The 18,586-nt window shown below is 38.7% G+C and overlaps 1 protein-coding gene across 6 annotated transcripts in view; it reads left to right on the forward strand.

The window, feature by feature from the left end:
* The window catches only part of NOL4 (nucleolar protein 4), a 256,013-nt gene that overhangs the window by 192,041 nt on the left and 45,386 nt on the right, over positions 1-18,586 (forward strand). For 5 of the 6 annotated variants that reach the window (XM_073331283.2, XM_073331284.2, XM_073331286.2 and 2 more), the window contains 2 exons: positions 2,088-2,267; positions 2,948-3,139. In XM_073331283.2, the coding sequence (XP_073187384.1) occupies positions 2,088-2,267; positions 2,948-3,139 (372 nt within the window). The remainder of the gene's footprint in view (positions 1-2,087; positions 2,268-2,947; positions 3,140-18,586) is intronic. The other variant, XM_073331285.2, reaches the window with a different exon arrangement.

Consider the following 18,586-nt stretch of genomic DNA (forward strand, 5'->3'; position numbering starts at 1 on the left):
GCCATAAAGTGTTCCCAAACCCTTGTCCCCAGGGCACATCTCCAAATTCCCACACTCACAACACATTCCTTTTTGAGGGAGCATCTCCAAATCATATTTTTTCAAAAACATATCCCTACAGGAATCAGTTGAAGAGGCAGTGAGGTCAACATTTGGCATCTGTCCTCTTGCCTGCCCACTGTGTAAACAAAAGATTGCAGTGCTCCACCAAAGAAGCAGCTCCTCCTCCCCTTCGCTGGCTTCCTCAAGCCTTTCTCTTCTTAGGCCTCTCAGTCTTGGCCACCCTGATCCCTGGAGGCATTGGCAAACTTTCTTTTCCTCCTGCCCCTAGTGGTGCACACAGAGTGGGCAGGGTGGGGGTGATGAAACCCAGAGTTGAGAGCATGAGGAACACTGAGAGAGAATCATGAAGGTTCCAGAAATGGGATGTTATGTGGCTAAAAGGATTTTATTGTGGGGCTCTAAATCACAGAGTGGGAGGAATAAAAGGAAGTAAGTGTGGGGGTGGAGGCTGAGAATCCATGTGTGAAAGAAATAGGTAGGGGAGTCCAGGGAAATGAGGGAGACAGAAATAGTAGTTAAATAATTTAAAGTGGGGAAATAGAAAGGAAGAGAAAGGAGTGAAATAAGAAGATGAAAGGGAGAGTAAAGGGAGAATAAAGAAATGGAAAGAAAAGAGAAAAGACAAAAATGATGCACTAAGACTGGGCATATTTATATTTATTTTTCTGTCTGACTTTTCCTCCTCCAGCCTCCCAGCCCAGCTGGGCAGTGTTGCTGTTACTATCTCAGTTCATTTGCCCCTGCCTGCAAGGTGCCAGGTGTTCTCTATGGATTTCTGTCTGTGGTTTCTCAACGTGTCTCAGTTGAGGCATTTACACAGGGCCCTAAATAAATCAAAGCTCATAACTTTAGGCACCCATGCTGACAATTTTGGCCCATTTCGTTTTGGGCTTTGTGCTCCTGAATTTTGTGCAACACTTTGACTACCACTTTGATAGGAGCTATATAAAACCTTATGATACAGATAGACTGAAATTCATCATATAGAGCTTGATGGTAAGCCCTCTAGAGTTAATTGACTTCAACATGCTTTGGATGAGTTGTATGGTTGTGCATCTAGAGTAATAATAACTTCAGTGGAGTTACTCCAGGTCTACACTGGTCTAGCTGAGAGAAAAATTTAGCCCTGTACCTTGGTGTTCTGATGGAGTTTTTTTACTACTGTTTTGCATGTTGTGACTTAGTGTGAAGTATACACAAAGAATAACAAGACAACCAAAATTTGATACTGGTAGGGGAAGCTTAAAGTATTTGTCTCTCTTGATAGCTGTTGTGTTTTTGACACCGCGAGTGGATAATTTTTTAATGAAATAGTCATCTGTTATTTATCCGAAAACTCACTAATTCTGCTCAGAGGAAAATTCTGAATATTTTTTGTAAAGAAAGGCTTCAAGGAGAAAACAGGTGTGTATGTGTTACCATTATTAATGCTTCTGTGAGAACTATAAAAGCTTGACTATTTAAATTCTGCTTGAATTTTGGAAAGTGATCTACTAAGGCATTATTATTTCTATATTTATGAATAACTTACTACTGTTCTAGATAATGATTCCTACCAATGAATGACTATCGCCACTTCTCCCTTTATTCTGCTATGCCTTAAAATTTGTCATTTTCATTCCACGGACTTTTGTATAAAACTGCAGCAATTTAATGTAATGTGGAAGAAACTTTGCTAATGTAATCAGGAAGAAACTTGAGTACAAAACAAGTCTTTGTGAAACCATCTCATCCAGAATTTAATTATCACGGGAGAGTCATTTATAGAGTGATTTACTTGACTTTTCCTCAGACTGTTGCTTTAATGTACTGAAGTAGACAAGATGATAGGGAAAAGGTTTCTGTTAAAGTGATCATTAGGGTTTGTGTTGGGGCTGGAGAAAGTAATTTGTGTATATAAAAGAAAAAAATAATGGAATTCTTTAAATACCTTCTGATATGCTAATTTAAAAACAAATTTATTTGATGAGGAGCCCAGTAAACCTGTTAATCTGGTACATTAAAAAATATCTTTTCTTTGTTAGTCGCCTGCGCATAGCTATTCCAGCTACGACTCTGGTAAGAACGAGAGCATAGGCAGAGGTGCTGAAGATCTGTCTCTGAACCGAGGAGATGAGGATGAGGATGACCACGATGAACATGAAGATGCTGAGAAGGTTAATGAATCTGATGGGGTAGAAGCTGAGCGACTGAAGGCTTTTAATGTAAGTCCCGCAGCATTAACTACCTTGCTTAACTTTACTAGTTTCCTTTCATACTGTTATTTATGGGTAAGTGTGACAATATTAGACGCACATTAATTTACAAAAGGATCCTTTTAAAGCACATTAAACTCTCACCAACAGACACCAGTTTTACTGTGTTTTATTTAGAACTGTAAGGCAAAGTGCCATCTTTATCAGTGAGGAGAACTAAGATGTGTTTTGTGTATATGTGCATGTTCATCCAGTGGATAGAAGGGGGGACTGCAGCTAGTTTATAGGAGGAGCATTCCAGTGGTCAGCTATTTTCACTTGCTTTCCCACTGTTTGTAATTGTGCATGATAACACAAGCAATTGTTCAAACTAGGAGAAGAGTAAATATGCAGTCCAATAAAACCAGGGAGCAATCATAACTTATTGTTAATAACAAAAGTTAAGTGCTGCCTATTTTCACAGTCCATTGTGGTTTATCTCACAATTTCTATACACTATTCTTTTCTTGTCTTTTTTATCAGCCCTAAAAAAAAGTCCTTTAAAGAGTTGTTTGCTTAACATTTCTGGCTTCCCATTACATAGCTTCTTCAGCGCACAGAAAAAATATCTTCCTGTCAGTAATCAAGACTAGGAAGAGAAAGAGAGCAGCCCTCCAAACCCTTTTCCTCTGTCTCCCTCTTACCAACAGATGTTTGTCAGGCTGTTTGTAGATGAAAACTTGGACCGAATGGTCCCAATCTCTAAGCAGCCCAAAGAAAAGATCCAGGCTATCATTGACTCATGCAGGCGACAATTCCCTGAGTATCAAGAGCGTGCCAGAAAACGCATACGTACTTACCTCAAGTCCTGCAGGCGGATGAAAAGAAGTGGTTTTGAGATGGTGAGTTTTGATTTAAAACCCAGCCCTAGTTTCCATCAAAACCCCATATGTAAATCCATGGCACTATTCTGTTTTCATCTTAGTGTCTTTTTATTTGGTAATGTCAGGTCAGAGGTTTCTTTCCCCCCTCCCTTTTTCATCTTTCCTGAATTTATTCCCTTTGTTCACTGATTTTAAAACATCTCGGGAGGATATAGTTCACAGGTCTGTGTGAATCCATAGAAAGTGAGGACTCAAGCAAGATGTGAGGAGAGAAACCAATGGAAAGAGTATCTCATTTATATATTTTTTCCTTTCCAACACCATTAAAGAGGCTATTAAGTTAGTGAAGTCTTGCACTGATGTAGAATTTCTTTGGAATTCTACTAATTGTTTTTCTGGGAGATCCATGAAATCAGAAAATAGGATCCTTCAGAGCACTACAGTATCCATAGTAATGGTCAGTGAAGGACAGATAATGAAAACTTAGAGACTGGAAAGATGAAAGACTTTTAAAAAAAATCTTTAGTACAACACAAGTTTTTATGACAAGTGCATTGACAGTAGCTTTAAGTTTTAGGTGATTTGTTTGTACTTTTGGATTTATTTAGCAGTCAGTGAAAGTAGACCCTGCTTTCGCTTATCTTCTTTGAGTTGATATTCAGTTGTACAGATGGCATTCAATATTATTAAAACATCCCTGGCAAATTTTACAGTTCTGTCATTTATTTCCCAGGGTTTATACCTCATTATTTATTCACAGGCTATGAATTCTATGTTAGGGTATAACTGGCAGTATTTCTAGACCCTACACATCCTTGGCCTCTTGTGTTGCACAAAAATGGTAAGGAATAGCCATCCTCACAGCTTATCAGTTAGTCAACTTCAGAATCATAAGAGAACTTTGATATTTTCACAAACCAGAAGAGACACTAGCAAATGAAATTGTAGCCTGCTACCTTTGATTTATTTTTCTCTCTCTCCTTTAGATAAGATAAAATCACTTCATCATTACAAACATCATTTATTAATAAAATGTATCATTTTTAAAGAATAAATCATTTGAAAACCCATCTACATATTAAAAAACTGGATTCAGCTTTAATTTTCTTTCTCTCTCTCTCTCTTTTTCAAAGCAGCCTGAATATAGTACTTGTGAAGTTCATATGATGGTTTTAAAACATTAGTTGACAAGCTTAAAAACAAAGTACCACATCTGATGGTGGGGCAAGACCAGTATAGTATAGTATGGGATATAAAATGTAGAGTCAGAACCTTTAATCTTTTGTAAACTTTCATGATTCTAATATGCAATACAGCTTTGTTGCCTGAGACACTGGGTTAATGCTGCTTTCAGCCAAAGGAAACTTAGACAGAAAGAGAGAGAATAAAGGACATCTGTATAGATATAAGTGCTAAAGATTGACAGACAGAGTGTCAGGTTGTAGCCATCCAGAGCAGGAGATGGACAAAAAAAATTAAATATTTTCTTATTATACAGTAACTAGCATCTTTTCACATCCATTCTCTTTGGCTGAAGATAATTCAGGAGTGTGAGACTGAGATATCACTGTGTCAAATATTACTTCATTACACTAGCACCCAAAATACATATTATACAGCCAACTATGTTAATAAATGGTCTTATTGTTTTGCTATCTGGCAAGATTGTGAACCCCTTACTCACACTAGTGAGCAGTAACTCACATGGACTAAGTAGAGTCCTGTTTAAGTCACTGGAGCTACTTGCGTGAGTAACTGCTCACCAGTGTGAGTAAGGGGTTTACAATCTGGTCTATAACAATTAGGTTGATTTGACTTCAGTGGACTAGTCATGATTATAATAATGATTACTCATGTGAGTACTTCTTTTCAGGTTTATATTCCTGTTCTTTTAAAAAATATCATGAGAATTATTATAAAGTAGGCAACTTTTATGGCACAAAAATCTCCCTACTTTGGAACTGTTAAGTTTAATCAGATCTTTTGGTAGTTTCAACCTATTTTTAAAAAGAACTTGCTTTGATGTGTTTCAATAGGGTGGGCAGGGCATTGCTGTCTGTGCCATCAGTGACAGCCCTGGGTAAGAAGGGAAATATGCCAACGCTTCCCCTTCCTTAACTCTCTCAGACTGAAGTGTAAACCAAAAGCTTTTAGCAGAACTCAGTGGAAAATCTCTCATTGAATCCTGTGGACAATAAGTGTGGTCCTTGGGGCACTAGTGCCATGTGGCCTTTATGGCTTGATTTCAGATCATTGTGAAAGATAGAACCTATCAAGAAGATGTTATAAAAACATTCTAATTTTTAAATTAGCTTCTCTGTCTGTAACTCATATCAGAAAGCAGTTCTGAAAAATACTACATTCGACAGAGACACTTGGCTAGCTGATTATTTTAAAATTACCCTCCATTTCACCGGGGAAAAGAATCATGTTGTCTGGATAACGACATTTGTGCAGGACTATCATGAAAAAGACATGTTGGTGTTGATTTGAATCAGGTGTTATGCTGAAATACAGCAAAACAGGATAATGATATCCTCAGGAGCTATTGCACTACTGTCGTTATATTAAATAGGATGTCAGATAATGATCTCCACAGGAGATGCCTTTTTACCCTACATGTATTTAATACAACTTATCTTTCATTTTGTTCAGGGCAAAAATGATACATTTTGAGCATGTAGTTTCAAGAGGAAACAGAATAATCTGATAATGTATGTGTCATATGTCAATTCAGCAATACTTGTGGAATAGCACAGCTATCTACAGCTTGGTGCTATGGTGTTTAAGAGAAAATGTAAACACTAAGTTTAATTAGTGAAAGACTCAGTGTGATAAAGAATATAAAGCATGCCTCAGGCTTGCTTCTGTCACTTATTTGCCATCTGTAATCCAAACAACACCTCTTACTGCATAACAGGCCAGTTGTAGGTCTGAGGCTCTAGAAAAGGTTTGGTTTCATGAGTGTTCATGTTGCTCGCTAATGTGCTTCTCAGTATTAATATCCTGTTTTTAAAAGATTGCTTAAAGTTACCCTATTTATACTTGTGACAGCTGACCATTGCATGGACCCCAAATCTGTTTGCCTAGTTTCCTATTAAAAATATTCAGTGAAAAGAGTTTTCCATGTCTGGAATCTTTTCACCCTTTGATTATTTAGCTCTTAAATGTGCACCATCATTTTTGTTCTGACATAAACATATCCATTAAAAGGACATTGTCAAAGTATTTCTTGTCAACTGTAAAATCATATTTCTCCTCCCACTCTCTATGGTTTTTAATAATCCATTGAAAGATTGAAACTAGATAATGTGTTTTCTTAATCTTACCATTTTTATGAAGAAGAAAGCTGTTTACGGGGACTGAAAATAGGGAGATCTGGGTTATAGTCCTGGCTCTACCACCAAAGTACTCTATGATGTTAAGCAAGTCATTTAATTGCTTTCTCTTGGTTTTCCCACCTGTAAAATGGAGCTAATAATACATACTGACTTCATGGGGGTGATGAAAAGGCTTAGTTCTTTAATATATCTAAGGTTGCTTGAAATCCTCTGATGGAAAGTGCTCTATAAGTGGGGCCTCTCCGAACTGATCCAATGACTACTACACTCTTCTCCTTCGATCCTTTCTCAAGACTCAGCTCTGCTTATGTGTCTGTGGGAAACTGGCACCTGGGAAAGGCTACGTAGAAGACCACTAGTGCTTCCTTATGTCTGTTTACATATTTATATTCTGGAAGAGAAACAAACATATAGATGATCTGAAAACAAGTTATGCACATACTAGCCTAAGTAACTATGTGGTCTTGTTACTGTTACCCTTTTCCTTCCTCCCCTTTTCACCTATTGTTACTCTCATTTGCTGTGTCCAGTCTTAACTTAGACTCTCATTCTGCAGTGTGATATGTTTGGGTGGACCTTTCCACCCACATCCATTACTGTGCAAGAGCAAGGTTGCAAGCTCTTTGAGGCAGAGATTGTGGAAGAAAACACAGGAAAAAACAGCTCCCAGCACAATGAGGCCCTGATTCTGACTGAGGCCAAATTAATAATATCAAAGGGCACATTATTATTTATTTATTACAAACTGGCAAGTACAGGCTAATCATAAATGGCTTTCCCTATGTGAGCTCAAGAATGGATTTGACAGCATGGATGAGGAAGAAAGGAGAGACAGAATGCCTGAACACATTCTCCCAGTTAGGACCTTAACAACAACCACCCCTACACACCCCATCCCAGCACAAAAACAAAAAATGGAGAGCTTCCATCTTTTTTATCGTTCCATATTTCACCACTCCCATTTTAGCTGCATTTGACTGCTGAGTAGGCATAGACATGGACGAGGTTGGAAAGGGGATTGAAGGGGGTGACAAATCAGGATTTGCAATTGTGGAGATGTACACGTGATCCAAGATTTTCAAAAGTAGCTAGTGATTTCAATTTTTGGGTGCCCAACTTCAGACACTTTAAAGGGGCCTGATTTTCAAGGGACTTTCTAAAATCCAGGCCTTTTAACATCTCAAGGTGGGACCCAAAATGATTTAGTCACTTCACAGTTTGGGTTTTGGAGGGATGGGGCAAAGCTTTCACCAATTTATTGAACTTAATGCTGAATAGATCAGCTACCCTTGCAGTTTCTGGGATTCACAACCTAACAAGGCTTTCACGGCTGTAGAGGTCATAGGTTTTTCAGCCAGATTAAGGCCTGTGGGTGCAAACATGTATAGCTAATCCTGATAAATAAGATGGAAACATTTAGAAAATTACCACAAATACAGTTGCATACAGATCTTCTGTGAATGGTTTTAGATGCCTTAATCCATTACATACTCCATCCCTTTCTCTAATGCTATATCATTTGCCTTTTCAAAGCACACAATTCTTGTCTTGGTGAATGATGGGATTAAGGTAGTAAAAGGGTGACACTGAGTAGTTCAAAAAATCCCGATAAATATAGCTTATTGAAAAAAGGAAAAACAGTTTTGTGAAAAAATTTGACGTTTTGAATTTTTTCCAGAATTTGAAACAAACTTTTTGCAATTTTTTAAATTGATTTCTTGAATTTTCAAATTCTCCCCTTTTTTCCTTTTCCCCCCATAGTGCAATAAAACTGATGATGATGATATAACGATCAGACTTGTTTTTTAATTTTCTTATTTTCCTTTTGCTCCTTTAACCTTTCAAAACTTCTCCAACTTTTCAAAAGCCACTGAGAAACAGAACTAGTTTCAAGTATCAGAGGGGTAGCCGTGTTAGTCTGTATCCACAGAAACAATGAGGAGTCTGGTGGCACCTTGAAGACTAACAGATTTATTTGGGCATAAGCTTTTGCGGGTAAAAAAACCCCACTTCTTCAGATGTGGGTTTCATTTAGTTTCATTTTTCCTCAGTAACCTTGCAAAAGTTGAAGAAGTTTTGAGAAGTTAGAATCACACATGGAAAAAATTTTTAAAAGTGAAGAAACCCCAATACCTAGATATCATTTATTCTAGTCTATTCATTTACAAAAAGGCAGATGGGGGAAAACCCAAAAATCAAAATGTTGAAAATGGCAATTTCAATGAAGGTCTAGAATTTAAAACAAAAACAAAAAAACTCAAACAAACAAACAAAGCTTTTTGCAACAGGGTTTTCATTTTGAAAAAGGTAATTTTTCATCAGAAAAAGGTTGGACTTAAAAGTTTTGATGAGCTATACAGTAAAGCTCAAAATGACAATAAATGTACATATTTCTAGTTCTTTCTAGATTGTGGATCTGGTTTTATGTCAGACACTTTGCTAAAGTAGTATTTTATTATCTGTATTGTCCTGTTAGGACATAGGTGTGTAGTATAACATAGGGTTCCTGGTTGAGTACATTTGCTTAAGACAAAGAGGAAATAAAAGTCAGGCAAACTTCATGTTTCCTGGCTCTTTGAAGTATTGATGCATGGCTGTTTACTGCCTGAAACCCCAGTCCATTTAAATCAATGAGTTGGATCGGGCCATGAGGGAGGTGTGAATCCCAGCCATGTGAGGGGCTAGTCAAGTTGGGGGAGCTGATCCCCTGCATGTTGTACTCTCTGCACTAATTATCTGTTCTTGTCTAGCTGATGGCTCTTTACCAAACCCCTCTGTCTCCTCTCCCCTCACCCCCGTTTCCCAACCACCAATATTGTTCATATATCTGCTTTCCATACAATCATATGGAGGTAACATGGAAGCCCAAAACACTGATCCAAAGCGGTGCACCAGCAGACTAGCCAGTCCTTGGCCACCCAAATTGTATATGTCATTAACGCCTCATTTATATGCTGAAGTGAGTGACAGGAGAAGACTACAGCTTGAGTGGTACAAACACTTAGGCTATGTCTATGCTATGAGCAAGGGTTGGGACTCCCAGCTCATGTGCACATACGTGCCCTAGCTCTCATTGAGCTAGCATGCTAGCAATAGTAATGTAGCTATGGTAGTGTGGGCAGCGGTGAGCGGTGGCGCAAGCTAGCCATGTCAAGTGCAAACTGCCTGAACCCCTTTTGTTTGTAGTCTGTATAAGAGCTAGCACAAGTATGTGTATGTGAGCTGGGAATCACACCCCTAGCTCGTAGTATAGACATACTCATAGGTATATAATTGTATGTGTCAGTGGTCTCTGACATCCAACAATCTCTAAACCCCTCTGTCATTTCCACTGTGAAGTACCATTTAACATGTAGGACCAAATCCTGCTCACCTTGCTCATGCAAGTAGTCCTGTTGACCTCACTGAGACTACTCATGAGTAATTGGAGCAGGATTTGGCCCTTTATGTATCCACAACCGATAGGGTTGCCGGTTTTGGGTGGACATATTCCTGGAGGTTCCATCACATGACATAATCTTTAATTAAATATTAACCATGGAATCCTAGGGTTAGATAACCCTTGCGGTCCCTTCTACTCTAATAACCCCCTGCCAAGATACAGGATTTGTTGTATCTAAACCATCTAAGATAGATGGCAATCCAACCTCCTTTTGAAAATTTCCAGGGAAGGATCTTCCACAACCTCCCTAGGCAGTCTGTTCCATTGTCCTATTGTTCTGACAGTTAAGAATTTTTTTCCTGAAATTTAATCTAAATCTGCTCTGCTGTAGTTTGAACCCATTGCCTCTTGTCTTGCCCTCTGTGGCAAGAGAACAATTTTCTCCATCTTCTTTATGGCAGCCTTTCACATAAGAGAAGACTGCTATCGTGTCCACCCCCAACCCTTAATATCCTCTTTTCCAACTAAACATACCCAGTTCCTTCAGCCTTTGCTCATATGACTTGCATTACATCCCTTTGATCATCTTTGTCACTCACTTCTGGATTCTTTCCGGTTTCTCCACATTCTTTCTTTACATTGGTGATCAAAATTGGACACAGCACTCCAGCTGACGCCTAACCAACACCAAGCAGAGCGGTACTATCACCTCCTGTGACTTGCCTCTGTTAATGCAACCTAAAATTGCACTTGCTTTTTTTACAACAGCATCTCATTGCTGACTCATGTGGCGGTTGTGATTCACCATAACTCCCAGATCCTTCTTAGCAGTGCTGCTGCCAAGCCAGCTAACCCCCATTCTGTATTTGTGCCATTGTTTTTTCTTCCCTAAGTGTAGCACCTTACATTTGTATTTGTTGAATTTCATTTTGTTGTCTATAACCCAGTTCTCCAAGATCCCTCTGAATCGTAGCCCTATCCTCCAAAGTATTGGCAACCCTCCCTTTCTCCCCCACCAGCTTTGTGCCATCTGCAAATTTGATCAGCATGCTCCCTGATCCTACATCCGGGTCATTAATAAAGATGTTAAACAACATCGGACCTAGAAGAGATCCCTGTGGAACCGCACTTGAGTTCTCCCTCCAATCCAACACCATTCCATTAATAGGTTTCAGAGTAGCAGGCGTGTTAGTCTGTATTCGCAAAAAGAAAAGGAGCACCTTAGAGACTAACAAATTTATTTGAGCGTAAGATTTTGTGAGCTACAGTTCACTTCATCGGATGCATTCAGTGGAAAATATATTAATAGTTACTCTTTGTTTGCAGTTTAACCAATTATATATCCACTTAATTGGTAGTTCTGCTAAGCCCACATTTCTCCATTTTACTTATCAGAATGTCATGTGGGACTGTGTCAAAAGCCTGGTTGAAGTCCAGTAATATTATGTCCACTGCATTCCCACTATCCACCAAAGTTCTCTAACCTTTAATTCCTGGAGACTCCAGGACAATCCTGGAGGGCTGGCAACCCCAACAAACAAAGGGAGATTTGTGATTGTCTGGCATGTGTCACTTGGTTGCCTCTATCCCTTCATGCTTTTCTGTACACACATCCCAAGTGGTTGTTACTACAGCTTGACGTCTCTGACTTGGAGCAGGGAGTGCTTAAGGGACATAAGGGGCAATGTAGACCATTTTGAAATGTTAAGTGGACTTTGCTTCCTTTTTGTTCTGGAAGTACTGCAAATCTGAGCTACTCCTAGGATCTACAGCACATACTCCTGCACATTGGTACCAAACTGGGTTCTGAGGAGCAAAGAGCATATAGTGAGCCTTTTCCCAGTACATATTGAAAATATTATGTGCAGACGGGAATATGGCATTGTAATTTAGACACTGTCATAATCAAATGGCAATATATGATAATTCAATTAAACATACTTCTGAAAACTGAAAAATAACCTGACCTCCACAGTGCATGCACAAAAGTCCCCTGGGTTTTTTACTTTTTCCAGTTGTTTCTAGTTGTTTCTTTTAGTTCACTAATAGATGTTGGAATTGGATATTTATCAATGCATCTATGTAGACTGAAAGAATAAGTAAAATATGTGAAAGTTCAAGGAAAACTACAGTGCTGCAAGCATTAAAATGACAATCAAATTCTTCATATTTTACGAAGAGCTAGTGCTAAATAAAAATTATACCAGTACATCCAATAGAGTGCAGTACTGTACTTCAATCTATAAACAGTATAAAGCTCAAACAAGCCTATTGTGTTAGGTTTGAATTGCATGCTTCCTAGTGTGTGTGAGTGCTTCAGAAAAAAACCCAATACATTTCTCAAGAATCCTTTGCAATCTTAATTCTTTAACAAGATGTCGGTGAGTATAAGTTATGTAGTACTCTTACGGTTGAGATTTTTCTATTTAATTGACATCATAGTATTGTGTAGGCTGAAAAAAGTGTGAGATGAGACAAAATGTAAATATAGCCCAGTTCTATAGTTTATGATTAAAATTGTTAAAAATCTGTAATTTGAAGATGATTATTATTTTCTCTTGTAAATCAGTTAAAGATTTTCATAGGAAAAGTGTTATATAAGTGCTAAATATTAATATAAATGTGTGGAGGATCTTATATACTACGGTGAAAAAGTTGTGACTAATAACGTGTGTTAGTATTAAACCATTCTTAAGCTGTGTATTACAAGAGCTGAAGTACAATTGGTACACTATGGGACAAAGGTATTTACATGCCTAAAGATGCAGACAGGCACCTAGTGGGAAATCAATGGAAGTTAGACAATTAGGCCCTTTTGAGAATCTGAGTAGATACCTGTCTGCATCTTGAGGAGCCTACATACCTTTGAAACTTTGAGCCCATATGCTTTTTGTATTAAGGTAACATTTAAGGTTCATTCCCATCCATACATTTGTACAGGTGTCTGTAAGCAAAAGAGAAAGTAGTGTGTGCAGGTCTGTGTTTACAAGTAATGTCACCTAGTATTTGGAGAGTCTAGTTTTCAATATTAATTGGCCTAAAATATTGGGGAGTATTTCTGTACAAATATCCTGATCTAAAGTTCAGTTTTTCAGCGGGGAGTAGGGGGGTTCACACATGCCTCATCCATTCTTTATTGTTAGCTCTCTGCTTTTTTATGAATTGACTCAGACCTTTGTGAAACATAAATCTTAGAGCACTTAGACCAAATTTCTGTATGAAAACGTAGGCATTTATTTGTGCTCTAAGTTAATATTAGCCTCATGAAATGTGCCAAAATAGTAATCGTATGGACTACAGCTCTCTGTTTAGAATATGTGCAGTACCATTGCAAACTTCTCCACAAGGGATATCTGGACCTTTTCAGCTTAAACAAATGTCTTCCAGGAAATCATTATCTACATTTTGTCAGACTTTCACCAATAACTATACCTAAACCTAACACATGACAGCTTATTTTTAGTTTATATAGAAATATGAGGTTTGTGTTTATATGGCAAAAAGGATATTTATGTTTTCCATGAAGATACTGTTTATGTACATCACTTTAAACTGAGACTATGGCTATCTCATATTTGAGTGACTTGCACAATAGATTTATATTATATCCCTAATAAGAAATATGACAATCTCTGTTATATTAAGCAAGCAGATCAGATACACAGGTAAGCCATTTTTTTTGTGATTCACGACCAAGCTATTCAAATTTCAATTCAGTAAAAGAATCAACCACCTTGCAGTGCTTTTTCACAGGTAAATATGCTTAATTAGTTCAATATACTGTTGATTATTGATTTACCATCTTTGAATGCCTGATCCAAATTCCATTACAGTAAAGGCAGATATTCCTTTGACTTCAAATTATTTTAAATCAGACCCATAGTTCTTTGACTCTCCATGTTACAGAGCAATGCCATCAGCTAATTTAATTTTGTACAATTAAATCTGCAAATATAGCTTCCAGTATTTTGTAAGATTTCTACAAAAGGCATGGTAGGGGTGCATGACTATGAAAGGATAGTGAGCGAGTATCTTCATGCTAGTGCCTACCTCTGCTTCTGATTTGGACAAAATAGCCATCCCCTTAAACCTTACGTAAAGTCGTGGTTAATACAGTACAATGGTTTTGTGTTCACATAGTGAAATCGTCATTTCTTTAAATACAGATAATTGTCTAGACAGAAGCAGTATTGAAGCTACCTCCGACTAGCGCAGAATGTGACCTGAAAATGAAGCAACATATTGGCAATTTAATTAGTCAGGGATACGGAGCATTTTTCTGCTACCCCAAAAACAGAAGTGGGTCACAAGTGTTCCATCAACAACACTTTTCTAGGTATCATCCCTACTCTCAATCCTTCTGCAAGATACATTTGGGGACTTTTCTGCAATTGAAGAAACAAAGATTAAATTATTCCTGTTGACTTTCTCTGTTTAATATTCGTTAGTGGTATAAGCATCAGGTGTGAATTCCCTGGAGCCACAGGTTCAAATGCTGCAGGGGTGGACGTGGCTATTCATCTCTCTGAGATTGGTAAATGGAGTTTTATTAAGCTTAGTGTATGTGAGTCATTTGAAGAAGACCTTAAAACCCAAGATCCATTTTATGTAGATGCCAAAGACCCAAACCTGTGATCTTTTGTGTAAGGATAGATAGGTAGTCCTTTTGCCCTGGGCCAAAATTTCCTTACTTCCTCTGTTGTGTTACATGCTCAGCACAAGTTGGCTGTTGCCCTCAATGGTGTATAGCTGGAAGGCACTACAGTAGAACCTCAGAGTTACAAACACTAGAGTTACAAACTGACCGGTCAACCACACACCTCTTTGGAACTGGCAGTAGGCAATCAGGCAGCAGGGACGAAAAAAAAAAAATAACCCAAAACCCAAATACTGTACAGAACAGTAGTGTGTTAAACATAAACTATTAAAAATATAAAGGGAAAAATTTTAAAAAAAAGATTTGACAAGGTCAGGAAACTGTTTCTGTGCTTGTTTCATTTAAATTAAGATGGTTAAAAGTAGCATTTTTCTTTGGCATAGTAAAGTTTCAAAGCAGCATTAAGTCAATGTTCAGTTGTAAACTTTTGAAAGAACAGCCAGAATGTTTTGTTCAGAGTTACGGACATTTCAGAGTTACAAACAACCTCCATTCCCAAAGTGTTCGTAACTCTAAGGTTGTATTGTATATACACATGCAAAATACTACTATTGTTTCAGTTATATGAGTGCCTATTTTCATTTTCCAAGTGAACAAATGGGGATTTCCAATACAAATGTCATGGGATGGACAGAGGTATATGCTAGTTTTCAAGGGTCTATCTACCAAACTGCTCTTAAGATCCTCTTCAAGTTTTATCCATCAATGTTCTCTCTTCATCATAAAATTACTGAAACATAAATAAAGGAGGATACAGAGATTTTCACTTGCCTCTCTTCCATGTTCTAAAGCTTATATTTTCTTTGTCATTTTTGAATCAATTTGTCTGTCTTGATACCACAAGAATCAAAATAGGTCTTTGAGTCCTCTATGTTGGTGTAGAAAAGATTGGAGGCCCGATTCTCCACTTGTGTAACTCCCGTGGAATTTTTCCTGATTTAAACCAGTGTTGAGTGTAAAGAGAACCAAGCCCTGGCTGTGAGTCGGAAAGAGTTATTATATATGAAACAGCAATGCTAAGTATGTTCTATCGGTAACAAAGTGTTTGATGCTGCCATTGAATCAATCCCAAAGTAAGATACTACTCAACCTGAGTAAAATCAGCAGAATCTGAACCTAAATTAACCTCCTGAACAGCTTCCTGAATGAGAGGATAAATGAATAAAATGGATAATGAATAAAATATTTTTATAATATTTTTGTTTCTCAGATGATTCAGGCTTACGCTGAATTTTCCTGATAAGTTTCCCCCAGTTTGTCCTTTACACTAGTGTACCAAGAGTCATCCATAGCAACCAGGATAAAAGACAGGGGATTTATAGCACATCTTGCAAGAAGTAGATGTTCCCTTTCTACTCCCCCAGGACCCACCCTGTTTTCCGATTAAAAAAAAGTCTCCTCTGACTCTCCAGATGCTAAATATTAGGTTCTGTATTTTAGGTGATAGAAATTATTGCCACTTTCTGGGTCTGTGAAGATCACTTGACTGCTTGATATTACTGGTGGCCAAAACGTTGTTTTACAGATGTTTTGGTGAACCTATGTTTCTTTTATGGGAACGTAATCTGGAAGGATTTGGAGTCATTTTAATATCTGGTTGGACATGTAATTTTCTGGCCCATTTATCTGCCCATAGGTCTCCACATAGAGGTATGTTTTGTTTGTGCTCTAACTAAAGATTTGACCTGTAGGAATTTGCTAGATATATGCTCTTGCTTCTTGTACTCTGGAAATCAGGTTTGCCATGGTGTGACTGTTTCCGTATCATCTGGCAGACTCCATAGTCAGTGTACCTTGAGGAGTTTATAAAACAATGGTATTAATAGTGAGACTGCCACCTAATACATAAGGGGACACAGCATGAAAATAGCATGGCGAAGTTAAGCAATGATGCATTCTGAATAATCTAGCAACTCTAGAAGACTAAATTAGTGCAATAGCTCATCAGCGAAAACATCCCTTTCTAATAAGGCTACTGCCTTGCTCTAGAACAGAGGTGGGCAAACTATGGCCCGCGGGCCACATCAGGCCTGCAGGACCATCCTGCCCGCCCTTGAGCTCCTGGCCGGGGAGGCTAGCCCCCGGCCCCTCCCCCACAGCTACACCGCCATGCGGGCAGTGGGGCTGCGAGGTCCTGCCGCTCTGAGCAGCATGGTAAGGGGGAAGTGGTGGTGGTGGGAGGTTGGGTAGGAGGTCCCGGGAGGGCAGTCAGGGGACAGAGAGCAGGAGGTGGTTGGATGGGGCGGAGGTTGGGGGAGATGGTCGGGGGGGAACGGGGTGGTTGGAAAGGCGTGGGAGTCCCGAGGGGCTTGTCAGGCGGCGGAGGTGTGGATAGGGGTTGGGACAGTCTGGAGACTGGTAGCAGGTGGGGTTGGATGGGGGTGGGGTCCCAGGGGGCCTGTCAGCGGGCAGAGATGTGCATAGGGGTTGGGGGGCTTGGATAGGTGTGGGAGACCCGGGGGGCCTTTCAGGGGGCGGGGGTGTGGATAGAGGTGAGGGCAGTCAGGGGACAGGGATAGGGAGCAGGGGGAGTTGGATGGGGGTTGGGTCCTGGGGGTGCACGGTTAGGGGCTGGGGCAGTCAGGGGACAAGGAGTGGTGGGGGGGTGGATGGGGGCAGGCTGTTTGGGGGGCACAGCCTTCCCTACCCGGCCCTCCATACAGTTTCGCACCCCAAAGTGGCTCTCGGGCCAAAAAGTTTGCCCGCTCCTGCTCTAGAACTCAGAGGAACACATCTACTTGTGTTGAAATATTAAAGTTTTTTGATTGTTAATGACACCAGGATTTAATATCAGACACACAAGTCTCGTCTTAAACTCAATTTTCCTCTTACATGTGTGAGAACTCATTGTTTATGTTGAAAAACAAGTTCTTGAACTTGACTTTTGCACTGACATGGCAGAATGTATATTCTATTATAGGATCACAACACCTACTTTGTCTCTTATTTACATTTGTTTTATACCAGAGGAACACCACTGATTTTACTCTTGATTTACTCTGGTGTAAGTGTGGGGAGAATCAAGTCTGTAGTATTTAGAGATGGAAAAGACCTATATGTTCACTCATTCCATCCCTCTGCAAGTTAGGCTATATTCCACCCATTACGGGAGGTACAATATCATATATTAAATTGATACTACATGTTAAAATACAGTTAGCCAAAGCTGAGAAATAAGATGTGTTCTATTGGTTAAAAATGAAGTCTTGGTAACATGTTGCTCATAATTTTGGTATATTGTTCTTAATATGAAGTCAGCTGTGCCAATTCAAAGAACCTGTTCTGAGTTTGTTTGGAAAATGCTTTAAAATGTATGTTTCTGATACTCAGTGGTATTTCATTAGCGGGTACATATTTATTCTGTTGACTAAAATTTGATGAAATTCTCTAGAGAATAAATGTTGGGCCATTTAATCAGCAGGAAAGGGAGCTATAAGAACTTATACAAGCTGAGGATCTGGTTCAATATATTTTAGCCCACTAAAATGTGCTTGTGTCCATAACAATGTGTATTACATCATCCTCATTTGGCTTATTTTCTTGAAATTTCTGATCTATCTTTGTGTGTAGCTTAATTAAGAAAACAGGTTGAGATATTCATTATGAGCTTCATCTTTCAGTGAAATGATTTTTGCATATCATTACAGAGAAAGGAATGCAAATAGTCTGTGATTGTCCTTATTTAATTGTTATAGAACGTTTTATTGCATTCACAGCCAACTGTAGAGCTAATAAGACTGTAGGATTCACTTGATTTACATGCAGCTTAGACCTAAAATACGTAAATGTTGTAAAACTAGTAATGTGAGCGTTTCAGAATTTAGCTGGAACCTTGAAAGCTACGTAAATTGATAGAGGCCTGACATATGTTACTATGTCAAAATACATATAGATTTTTAAAAAATCATTTTAATATCATCAGTCATATTGCAGCAAGAAATGTAAATGTTCATGACATTACATATGGACTGCTCTGAAATGTTCTGACAATCTGCTACGTTTGAGTGATGTTTCAAGCCTGTCTTTTTTCTTTTCTTTTCTTTTTTTTTTTAACGAGTTTAAAAACACTGCTCATCTCTGTCATA

Source organism: Lepidochelys kempii, chromosome 2 (genome assembly GCF_965140285.1).
Source record: "Lepidochelys kempii isolate rLepKem1 chromosome 2, rLepKem1.hap1, whole genome shotgun sequence".
Taxonomy (NCBI): Eukaryota; Metazoa; Chordata; order Testudines; family Cheloniidae; genus Lepidochelys; species Lepidochelys kempii.